General features: G+C 44.6%; 1 protein-coding gene across 1 annotated transcript in view; it reads right to left on the reverse strand.

Moving 5' to 3' along the window:
- Positions 1 to 11,081, reverse strand: part of coro2ba (coronin, actin binding protein, 2Ba) — a 91,764-nt gene extending 80,683 nt beyond the window's left edge. Inside the window, exons 1-2 of the mRNA XM_072464898.1 lie at positions 11,052 to 11,081; positions 10,025 to 10,120 (exon numbers count right to left, since the gene is read on the reverse strand). Of these exons, the coding sequence (XP_072320999.1) occupies positions 10,025 to 10,039 (15 nt within the window). The 5' untranslated portion in view covers positions 10,040 to 10,120; positions 11,052 to 11,081. The remainder of the gene's footprint in view (positions 1 to 10,024; positions 10,121 to 11,051) is intronic.
- Positions 11,082 to 12,831: the final 1,750 nt, after the last annotated feature.

Raw genomic sequence — 12,831 nt, forward strand, 5'->3', positions numbered from 1 at the left:
TTCATGAACAGATCCGACTTACAGAAAAAGAGAATAGCTAGAATTCAAAACTAAACTTGTTGCAAGGAAATACAAGCTTATGACAAAACTCACAAGCTTCACCACGTTCACCAAACACTTTCTCCCATCCATCTGTGAGGGTGAGTGCACCTACTCTCCTGATAAGTTCTCCTCATCAGACACTAAGGACGAATGCACACATGAACAAGTTCTATCTATTATTCTCATTCTCTGTATTTTGTCCTCCAGGCCACTATGAGGCAGTGTGGTGTACTCCAGCTAAGGCCCAAGGAAGCTCCTCGAGGTACTGCTGAATGGAGGCTGAATGTTTTTGATCGTATTTGTATCGTGGAGTGTGGATGGCACAGGTACGCCAATGAAGAACTCAAAACTTTGGCCTATTTGTGAATTGATCGTTGATTTAAAGCGCTTGCCTGACCTGCCAGTGTTCTGTTATGCATTAATGTTGTGTTTTTAGTTTAAAAGTGCATAATTTGATCTATGCTTTAATTTCATTGCATTTGTTTTCTTGTGCCGCCATCTAGTGGATACTTTTAAATGTCGCAGGTAGAGCACATGTTTAAAACAAAACTTTATTTAACCGGAAGTAACAGCGAGCCATGAAGGCACCAGGCACGGCCGCACGCAGCTTTGGCTGCTTTTGGAGATCGCAGATTTCTTTATTTTGAGGTTGCATTGCCGGTATGTAATGTTGTACGCGTGCACAACAGCTGCATTTATGTTATTTTCTATAAGCCAGTGTTCAGTATTGAATTTGACTGTTCCATCTCTGCAATATGTTAATTACACGCTAACCACGTAGCCATCAATATTGCGTCATCTAGTCTGCTTTGTATACATATATGTGGATTTGTTTATTATTTATATGTATTGTAATGGACATGTTTTGATTTTAAATATGTCTATTTTCAGTTTTACCTTTTCGAATATCATTAAACCTGCTAAAAGACAACGTGTCTGCAGAGTCTTTGATGTGAGAGAGGAGTTAAACCGGCTAAACAGCACAGTAAAACGGCAGCATCCAGGCAGAAGATTCTGCGGTCATCCCCCTGCGACAAGAGTGAATCTACGCTGACCACTACTACGCCTCAAGCAGCAAGGCATTCAGCAGTGTTCCAGCAATCGTCACTTTGTCAACGCAACTATGGCCGACAAAGCTCCATCCACCCAGGCTTCATCATCGGACAGCACGCCATGCAACGCAACATCCGCCAAGGCGCCATCCAACAAGTCTGTATCCTATAAAACCCGGTCTGAAGCCAGATCAACAGGGTCTGCAGCTGCCAAGGCAAGAGCAAAAGCTGAGGCAGCAAAGGCCCGTCTCAACTTTGCAGAAAAAGAGATGAGTTTGAAATTAGAAAAAGCTAAACTCGAAGCATCTATTGAGCTATTACGGCAGGAAAAAGATTTAGCCTCAGCCATAGCAGAAGCAGAAGCATTAGAGGCAGCCGCTGCTTCACAGTTAGACGCTCAAAGCCATCCAACTCGGTCCGAAAAAGCCGAGCGCACTGAACAGTATGTCAAGGACCAAGCCACACTTATGAACAAGGGTGAAGGTTGCACTTTTGAACCATTACAAAACAATGATGCACAAATGCAACTCAAGCAGGAGCACATTAGCAATGCGTTGTTACAACCTAGAGGAGAGGATAACAACAACTATCTAACTCCACATGCTTCTTTTCCAAATGGCAACTATTCCCAGTATGTTCCAGCTAGTGCCTTTTCCCATCCTTTTAAACCTGGCATTACCAACTGGACCCACAAGGTGTCAGCACCAACACATTTCAATCCTCCCCAAGAGAGGGACAGTAATGCAACTGACTTTATCAGGTACTTTGCGCGCAGGGAAATAGTTGCAACAGGACTTCTCCAGTTTAATGATAAGCCCCAAAACTTTAGAGCGTGGAAGCGCTCTTTCAACAGTGCTATCAGAGGGTTGGACTTGACAGCTAGTGAGGAAATGGACTTGATGTTAAAATGGCTTGGCAAAGAATCCGCTGAACATGTGGAGCAAATCAGAGCCATACACATAAACAATCCTGAAGCAGGTCTTGAGATGATTTGGGATAGACTTGAACAATGTTACGGCTCAGCTGAGGCGATTGAAGATGCCCTTTTCAAAAGAGTAGATTCATTTCCAAAAATCACATCTAAAGACTATGTGAAACTAAGAAAGTTCAGCGACCTACTAATGGAAATCGAGAGTGCTAAAGCTGAAGGAGACCTTGTTGGCCTCTCATATCTAGACACAGCCAGAGGTGTAAATCCTATCATCCAAAACCTTCCTTTTAACTTACAGGAAAGATGGATAACAGTTGGAACAACATACAAACGTCAAAACTGTGTCACTTATCCACCATTCAGGGTTTTTGTGAACTTTGTCGCTCAAGAGGCCAATGCTAGGAATGACCCTAGCTTTCAGTTCAGCTCATACACAGATGCTGCTCCCAAACCAGACAAACCCCCTTGGAAAGCAAACAGACAAAAAGAAATATCAGTGCACAAAACTGATGTAGGCACAGGCTTCAATCCAGATTTACAAACCCATGCGTACAAAAAAACAGACAGTGAGAAACTCTGTCCACTGCACAAAAAGGCTCATCCTTTAACAAAATGTAGAACCTTTCGCATGAAACCTCTTGACGAGAGAAAAACATTTATAAAAGAAAACAATATTTGCTTCAGATGCTGCGCCTCATCCAAGCATATAGCCAAAGACTGTAAAGTCAGACTCCAGTGTTCCGAGTGTGGCAATGAAAAACATTGTGCTGCACTTCACCCTGGCCTAGCCCCATGGCAGACAGAACCAGAGCTAAACTCAGAGCCGGCATCAGAGCACGGCGGGGAGCCAGGTAACGCACTGCCTGAGGAGATAATGACAAAATGTACTCAGGTTTGTGGTGAGAGTGAGGCAGGTAGATCATGCTCTAAAATTTGTCTCGTAAAAGTTTACCCTGTAGGCTGTCCAGACAAAGCAGTACCACTCTACGCCATTCATGATGAACAGAGTAACAGATCACTAGTCCGCCCAGAGTTTTTTGAGTTGTTTAATGACTGTGGTCCTAGTTCTCCCTATTCACTTAGAACATGTGCAGGTGTTAAAGAGGCTATGGGTAGGAGAGCTACTGGTTACATAGTGGAAGCTTTAGATGGCACAGTCCAAATCCCACTGCCTAGCCTCATTGAATGCAAAAACATCCCAAATGACAGATGTGAGATTCCTACTCCAAGTGCGGCCATGCATCACGCCCACCTCAAACCTGTAGCTCATCTTATCCCTGACTTGGACTCTAACGCTCATATACTAATGCTCCTTGGACGGGACGTAGTACGAGTACACAAAGTCCGCAAACAGATAAGTGGCCCTCACAATGCACCCTATGCGCAAAAACTTGACCTGGGATGGGTCATAGTAGGAAACGTGTGTTTAGGTGATGTCCACAAAACCTTGGCAGTAAACACTCTTTTCACCAATGCCACTGAGAAAGGTCGTCCCACAGTGTTTGAGCCATGCCCAAATGTATACCATGTTAAAGAAAAGCATTGTGACATCCAAATTCCTTTCAGTGTCAGCACTCAGCTCGGTGACAACACCACATGTGAACCCGACCACTTAGGATGTAATTTGTTCAAACAAACCAAACTTGACAATTACATTGCGCCCTCCATTCAGGACAAGGCATTTCTAAAAACAATGGAGGAAGGACTTACAAAGGACAAAAATGGTACTTGGACAGCGCCTTTGCCATTCAAATCTCAACGTCAGAAACTACCAAACAACAGGCCGCAAGCACTGAAACGCTTAATGTCACTTGTCCGCAATTTTGAAAGAAAGGAAGAAATGAAAGAGCATTTCATAAACTTTATGGACAAAGTATTTCAAAATGGACATGCAGAAATAGCTCCTCCTTTGGAAGATGAAGAAGAATGTTGGTATTTGCCACTATTTGGCGTTTATCACCCAAGGAAGCCCAAACAGATTAGGGTAGTCTTTGATAGCAGTGCCAAACATGAAGGCGTGTCTTTGAATGACGTGTTGTTAACAGGGCCAGACCTTAACAACTCACTACTTGGAGTCCTCATGCGCTTTAGGAAAGATGCTGTTGCGTTTACCGCAGACATTGAGCAAATGTTTTATTGCTTCAACGTTCGTCTGGAGGACAGGAACTACTTGCGTTTTTTGTGGTTCCGTGACAATGACCTTTCCAAAGACATTACAGAATACCGAATGACTGTTCACGTTTTCGGGAACAGCCCTTCTCCAGCGGTTGCCATGTATGGCTTGCATCAGTCCGTTCTACGCTGTGGATGTGATCCAGATGTTCAGCAGTTTGTCACACGGGACTTCTACGTAGATGATGGACTTAAATCTTTGCCTACTGTTGAAAAAGCTGTGTCTCTTTTGCAAAGAACACGAGACACACTTTCAAAATCAAACCTGAGACTGCACAAAATTGCAACCAATAGAAAAGAAGTCTTGGAAGCTTTCCCGTCCCAAGACCATGCTAAAGACCTAAAAGATTTAGACTTTGAAGCCGATTCTGTCCCCATTCAACGTAGTCTCGGCCTTCTTTGGGACATAAAAAAAGACTGTTTCACCTTCAATACTTCAGATGAGATGAAATCCTTCACTAGGCGAGGTGTTTTATCAACAATTAACAGCCTTTACGATCCTTTAGGCTTTGTAGCGCCAGTCACTATACAGGGAAAGTGGATTCTAAGGGAACTCACTGTTGAGAACGGAGACTGGGATGCACCATTGCCTTCAGAAATGCAAGAAACTTGGACTTTCTGGAAAAACTCACTCAAAGAATTGTCAAAGCTGTCGATTCCCAGAGTGTACACAGACATTTCACCTTCTACTGCTGTAAAGAAAGAACTGTGCATCTTCTCAGATGCGTCTACTAAGGCCATTGCAGCAGTAGCCTATCTTAGAGTCAGAGACGCAGTAGGAAACTGCCAAGTGGGCTTTGTGATGGATAAAGCAAAGCTAGCTCCACGCCCTGATCAGACCATCCCAAGATTAGAGCTTTGCGCCGCTGTGTTAGCAGTAGATCTTGCAGACCTAATCTCAGATGAACTAGACATTGAACTAGATAACTGCACATTTTACACGGACAGTAAAGTCGTTTTAGGTTATATCTATAACGAGACACGTAGATTCTATGTCTATGTTAGTAACCGTGTAAACAGAATCCACCGTTCTTCTCAGCCCAGTCAGTGGTTTTACATACCCAGCAGTCAGAACCCCGCAGACCACGCCACTCGTTCTGTTCCTGCTTACCAACTACCACTAAGTAACTGGCTCACTGGCCCAGACATTCTGGTGCAAAATCAGGGCATTCCCACGGACACATATGACCTCGTTGAGCCCAGCACTGACTCAGAAGTCAGACCACAGGTATCCACTCTCAAAACCACTACCTGTTTCAACCAACTCGGCTCTCAGAGATTCACAAAGTTTTCGTCTTGGAAATCACTTACCCGTGCACTCGCTCGTTTACTGCACATCATCCACAATTTCAGTTTAGCTTCACGCAAACCTAAACAGTGCAATGGCTGGCACTACTGCGAAACAGGACTCACTGTTGCTGAGTTTAATCAAGCGCAAGATGTTGTGATTCAAGCAATGCAGCAGGATGTGTACGCCGACGAAATCAAGTGTTTACAAAACCAAGAAAAACTTCCCAAAACCAGCCCTTTAAAGAACTTAGACCCTTTCTTGGATGAAAATGGACTCTTGCGAGTAGGTGGTCGCTTGGTTAACTCAAAACTGAATCAAAACGAAAAGACCCCTCTCATTGTTCCTGGTCGCCATCACGTGGCAGCTCTTCTCATAAGACACTACCACGAACAAACTCATCATCAAGGTCGTCTGTTCACTGAAGGAGCTGTTCGTGCTGCAGGTTGGTGGGTTGTTGGAGGCAAAAGGAAGGTTAGTACAATAATCTTTAACTGCACAACTTGCAAAAGACTTCGTGCTCCGGTAAGCACACAGAAAATGTCTAACCTCCCTCCAGACCGCCTTTCTACAGATCCCCCATTCACAAATGTGGGCATTGATGTGTTTGGTCCATGGTTTGTGTCTTCAAAAAGAACCAGAGGACATGTTATTCAAAACAAAAGATGGGCTGTAATTTTCACATGCTTAAGCATAAGAGCGGTTCACATCGAAGTGATTGAGTCACTTGATACATCAAGTTTCATTAATGCACTCAGACGGTTTCTAGCTGTTAGAGGACCTGTCAAAACCATTCGGTCGGATAGAGGCACAAACTTCGTCAGTGCATGCAAAGAACTTAAAATCCCTTCAAACATGGACAAAGCTGTACTAACCTACTTGAAAGAACAGGGATGTACATGGACTTTTAATCCACCACACGCTTCTCACTTTGGCGGATCGTGGGAACGGATGATCGGTCTTGCTCGGAGAATATTGGACACAATGTTTTTCCAGCTCAAAAACACTAAACTAACTCATGATGTTCTGGTCACCTTTATGTCAGAGGTGTCAGCTATCATAAACGCTAGGCCAATTGTTCCTGTTTCAGTTGACCCTAGCGACCCATTTATTCTTACTCCAGCAACTTTGCTTACTCAAAAATCGGCCCAACTTCAAGCGCCAGTGGGCAACTTTTCAGTGGCGGACCTCTATAATTATCAGTGGCGGCAGGTCCAGCACCTGTCAAACACCTTCTGGGACAAATGGAGGAAAGAATTCTTACCTACACTCCAGCCACGCCGTAAATGGCAATCTGAACAACCAAATGTAACACCTGGGAGTACGGTTGTGCTCAAGGACAATCAAATACCCAGAAACCAATGGCCTCTTGGACTCATTACTCAAGTGTTTCCTTCTAAAGATGGCAAAGTCCGTACAGTAGAGGTTAAAGTTGCCAAATCAGATGGTTCTAAGGTTTTTACGCGACCAATCTCTGAAATTGTTGTATTAGTGCCTTCCTAAGTGTATAGTGGCATGTAATCACGCCAGACGGGGAGTGTTCTGTTATGCATTAATGTTGTGTTTTTAGTTTAAAAGTGCATAATTTGATCTATGCTTTAATTTCATTGCATTTGTTTTCTTGTGCCGCCATCTAGTGGATACTTTTAAATGTCGCAGGTAGAGCACATGTTTAAAACAAAACTTTATTTAACCGGAAGTAACAGCGAGCCATGAAGGCACCAGGCACGGCCGCACGCAGCTTTGGCTGCTTTTGGAGATCACAGATTTCTTTATTTTGAGGTTGCATTGCCGGTATGTAATGTTGTACGCGTGCACAACAGCTGCATTTATGTTATTTTCTATAAGCCAGTGTTCAGTATTGAATTTGACTGTTCCATCTCTGCAATATGTTAATTACACGCTAACCACGTAGCCATCAATATTGCGTCATCTAGTCTGCTTTGTATACATATATGTGGATTTGTTTATTATTTATATGTATTGTAATGGACATGTTTTGATTTTAAATATGTCTATTTTCAGTTTTACCTTTTCGAATATCATTAAACCTGCTAAAAGACAACGTGTCTGCAGAGTCTTTGATGTGAGAGAGGAGTTAAACCGGCTAAACAGCACAGCCAGTCTCTCCCACATTATGTTCAAATGCAGTAGGGGCTGGATTCGGACCATACATGCGTCCGCGGTGACGTCATACAGCCGGGACTTCCCCATAGCGGCCATTTTAAAAGGGGCACGCGATATATAAAAACCAACTCGACTGCATCCTTTTCTACGGCGTAATGAGCTACGAATACTTTGATTCTTTAAACGATAACGGCAAACTAAGGTACACGACAACAGAGCAATGTCCTTACAGATTAAGCAGGTTTTTGGCATTTTGGCCTCATATTTCCTGGATTTCGTATGTAGTAGACGTGCTGTTGTGCCCCTTTCAAAATGGCGGACTCGGTTGCCACTGCACAGGTTCCCGGATGTGCGAACGCATGTATTGGGGGGCGTCAAAAAAACTCTCCAGCATTAACCGGTCCAACCACCGCCGCTAATTTGTGTCACGTGACTCTCAAATATTTTCGGAACATTCAGAACAAAATATATAACTTCATTTACCTCAGATTTACAGAGTTTAGTGCGTCGCTTGTTGACTCAGCAGAAGTCGCCAACGTTTCTCAGTCTGTGTTATTTTTACTCTTTCCTCGTAATCCTCCATGTTTGTTTAGACGCGAGCGGACAATCCGTTCGTCTGATTGGTTAATCCGCCTGTCAATCACTCCCTTTGGAAATTGGAGCGACCGGGTTGGAGCCCAGACCCTCAGGTTTTCTGTCAAAACCTGTTGGAAATGGCTGGTCAGGTAAATAAAGCGCATCAGCTGCCAGATGGCTTGTTTAAGCCTATTTTTACCACAATTCCCCACATTTCTAATACAACTCTTACAGGCGCTGCTCCAGATCTTTACTGTTTTGAAGCATGAACAATAGAAGTTCAGCTCATCTAAAACGAGTGATCGCTCTTAGTGTTTTCTTCTGGATTTTTGGACTCGCATGCGCCCTCGTTAGGCAGAAAGAGAGTGCAGCAGGCGAGAGCGAGGTCTGTTTGGGATGTTAACATTTCTGTTGATTTTGTTTTATATAATAGAGCCTGTCACCTACACCTGCCGACAAAAGATAGGAAGAAAACTTCAAAGTGAGCGGATAAACGGGCCACTTATGACTCCAATGTTAAACACATTATGGAGAGACTGCTGCCACCGCCATCAGAGACAAAGCTTCTTCAGTGAGTTTCAAACTTTTACTATGCCTGATGTCCACTGTAGAACACTGTTATGTTTGTGCTTATCATGTTTGAATAGTTCAGTTTCAGGGGCTTGTTGACCGTACAGTCCGATAGAGAGAGCCTAATGTGAGGCTCTGGCTTCTCTTATTCCACTGACACTGAACTGAATTTGAGTGTTAAAACTTTTACCCCAGCCCCCTGCTGTGTGATAGTGTCCTCAAATCTGATGATTTGATTGTGTATTAGCTCCACTGGCAGCATTGCTCTGTTTGCAGTGTTTTCTGCCGCAGCCGGACGTGACGTCAGCGTGATCGTGTTCTGAGCATCCTAATTATTCACTGTGATGAGTTTAAAAGCACTTGTCACAATTCTCTGAGGCCAAAGCTGTTTTGTTTCCTTGGTGAAGCTAACAAACATTAGCATGCTATCAGCGCACTTCCTGCTTCGCGGAGAATAAAACGCTGTATAATTAGATACAGATATACAGACCCATATAAATGCTTTTACAATATATCTGTACTTACAACATGAACAAATAAAGAACTGTAACGATCAGCTGTAGTCCCTTTCATTTTGAGCTGTAACATTTACTTTTTGTCTTATTAAAAATCAAATCTTACTTCCTAAAGACAGAAAAGTTTATGTAAACAACAGCGCTACCATTTAAATAGAAAACATGCGTGTAAATCACAAGAACTACTGCACAAGTACAAAGAGAATATTGTAAGTGTAACTATCTGGATGTAACACAAAACTCTGACATTTGACAAAGCAAATCTCATGAATGTTCTGATCATTTCATATTTTCAGCATGAAACTTGTGTCACTTATAGATTGTATCAAGTAAGAGTGAAGGGCTCTGAAAAGACTTTAGATTTAGATCATTTGAAGGTTAAGACAACTTCACATGTTAATCCTGAAATGCTCCAATCATTCCCACCATCATTCCCATGAAAGTCATCATTTAAATATACAGAATCTAACATTAAGAACAAAACAGGAGACAAACTGCTCAAAGAAGTACAATTGCTTTAAAAAGTGACTCAAATAAATGTAACTAAGATTAACTTCAGCCTCGTCCACAAACGTCTTCTTAGAGATGTCTGAACTCCAGGTTTGCAGCTTTTACACAGAATCAGAAGACACAGAGACACATTTAGTCGACTGCAGAGGTCACGGCAGAGGTCACGGCGTTCCTGTAGCGTTTGATCAAACTATCAAACTGTGCCAGCCATATTTCTAATCTCAGGTGGGAAAAGCCTTACCTTTGTGACAGTCATGCAGAGCTGCTGAGTGAGCCGGAGCGCTTTGTCCTATTCCAGGAGTGAGGCAGCAGTGACGAGAGGAGAGGAGGGATGTAGCTGGAGAGAGAGAGAGAGGAGAGAGGAGGGAGGAGGGAGGAGGGAGGAGATGTACGCTAGAGAGAGAGAGAGAGAGGAGAGAGGAGGGAGGAGGGAGGAGATGTACGCTAGAGAGAGAGAGAGAGGAGAGAGGAGGGAGGAGGGAGGAGATATACGCTAGAGAGAGGAGAGAGGAGGGAGGAGGGAGGAGATATACGCTAGAGAGAGGAGAGAGGAGGGAGGAGGGAGGAGATATACGCTAGAGAGAGGAGAGAGGAGGGAGGAGGGAGGAGATATACGCTAGAGAGAGAGAGAGAGGAGGGAGGAGGGAGGAGATATACGCTAGAGAGAGAGAGAGAGGAGGGAGGAGGGAGGAGATATACGCTAGAGAGAGAGAGAGAGGAGGGAGGAGGGAGGAGATGTACGCTAGAGAGAGAGAGAGGAGGGAGGATGGAGGAGGGAGGAGATGTACGCTAGAGAGAGAGAGAGGAGAGAGAGAGAGAGGAGGGAGGAGATGTACCCTAGAGAGAGAGAGAGAGGAGAGAGAGAGAGGAGGGAGGAGATGTACCCTAGAGAGAGAGGAGGGAGGAGAGAGGAGGGAGGAGATGTATGCTAGAGAGAGAGAGAGAGGAGGAAGGAGGAGAGAGGAGGGAGATGTACACTAGAGAGAGCGAGAGGAGGAGAGAGGAGAGAGGAGGGAGATGTACACTAGAGAGAGAGAGAGAGAGAGAGAAGGAGGGAGGAGAGAGGAGGGAGATGTACACTAGAGAGAGAGAGAGAGAGAGAGAGAGAGGGATGTAGCTAGAGAGAGAGAGAGAGAAGGAGGGAGGAGAGAGGAGGGAGATGTACACTAGAGAGAGAGAGGAGGGATGTAGCTAGAGAGAGAGAGAGAGAGGAGGAGGGAGGAGATGTACGCCAAAGAGAGAGAGAGAAAGAGAGAGAGGAGATGTACGCCAGAGAGAGCGAGACAGAGAGAGAGAGGGAGACGCAAGAGTGAGGGAGAAAAGGCAGCGAGAGAAGTGAAAGAGGGAGAGAGACTTAACAGAGCTTTATTGTGTTCAAACTGTTGCCATTACATCATTCACACTTCATGCTATTAAAAAAAAAGGATTTGACATATATTTACAAAAAATAAAGGTCGAAAAAGAGAGAGAGAGAAAAGAGAGGAAGAGAGAGGATGACAGCGAGAGGGAGAGACGACATGCAAAAGAGAGAAAGGAGCACGAGAGGAGGAGAGAGAGGGCAGGACTACTTGCAAGAGAGAGAGAAGGTGAAGAGAGAGGGGAGATCTTCTGAAAAATATGCACAAACTAGAGAGAGAGAGAGAGAGAGAGAGAGAGAGAGAGAGAGAGAGAGAAGAGAAACGATAGAGACAGGGGAGGAGGGGACAGACAGGTTAGCTCGTCCTCCATGTGCTGCAGTGGGCGTGCGAGCCTCTCCTCCTCCCACCTCACAGAAGCTCTCCTCCCTTCATCCGTCTGTTTACGCTCACCAACGTGAAGAGTTTCCGGCCGGCGATTAGCGAAGGATTATTGAAGAGCAGCCAGGCAGGAAGGGGCGGGGCAAGAGAGAAGAGGGGAGGAGAGACGGAGAGAGGGAGCGATAGAGAGACAGAGAGGGAGCGAAAGAGAGAGAGAGGGACAGAGAGGGAGTGATAGAGAGACAGAGGGAGCGATAGAGAGACAGAGAGGGAGTGATAGAGAGACAGAGGGAGCGATAGAGAGACAGAGGGAGTGATAGAGAGACAGAGGGAGCGATAGAGAGACAGAGGGAGTGATAGAGAGACAGCGAGAGACAGAGAGGGAGCGATAGAGAGAGAGAGAGAGAGCGATAGAGAGACAGAGAGAGAGCGATAGAGAGACAGAGAGGGAGCGATAGAGAGAGAGAGAGAGAGCGATAGAGAGACAGAGAGAGAGCGATAGAGAGACAGAGAGAGAGCGATAGAGAGAGAGAGAGAGAGCGATAGAGAGACAGAGAGAGAGTGATAGAGAGACAGAGAGAGAGCGATAGAGAGAGAGAGAGAGAGCGATAGAGAGACAGAGAGAGAGCGATAGAGAGACAGAGAGGGAGCGATAGAGAGACAGAGAGAGCGATAAAGAGACAGAGAGAGACAGAGAGGGAGCGATACAGAGACAGAGGGAGCGATAGAGAGACAGAGAGAGAGCGATAGAGAGACAGAGCGAGAACGATAGAGAGACAGAAGAAAAAACGGTGTAATTAGATATTTTACAGACAAAGAGTTACAGGAATTGACACTGTATCACAAGCTACAGCACATGGATGTTTTAATGTCTGAAAGGTGTATATGTCTCATTTGTTCCACAACTGGACCACAGCCAGGCCAAAGCAGGACTCTGTAAATAACATACGATACATCTCATGAACAACATGAGTTTTGTATTTTAACTGGGCCAAATTGCTTGTAATAAAAGTAAACTAATGAAAATTGCTGCTGTAATTTGAGTCTTTTAATGTAACTTGCAATGATCCAAGGTTTTGAACAGGTGTGATACTGGTGTGTGCCCACAGGGGATGGACGGCCACCATGTCCCAACAATGCTGCGACATCAGCAAGGAGGAGGCGGAGTCATGTTTTGGGGCCTGAATCATCGGAGAGAGTTGGTCCCTGAAGGTGTGAACATGACCCACTTTCTTCCATGGTTCTTTCTTTAACAAAATCATCTTCATGTCCCGTCTCATGCAGGACATGTCCCGTCTCATGCAGGACATGT

Source organism: Eucyclogobius newberryi, unplaced genomic scaffold, assembly GCF_026437365.1.
Source record: "Eucyclogobius newberryi isolate DKJ021-1_F unplaced genomic scaffold, fEucNew1.0.hap1 SCAF_5, whole genome shotgun sequence".
Lineage (NCBI taxonomy): Eukaryota > Metazoa > Chordata > Actinopteri > Gobiiformes > Gobiidae > Eucyclogobius > Eucyclogobius newberryi.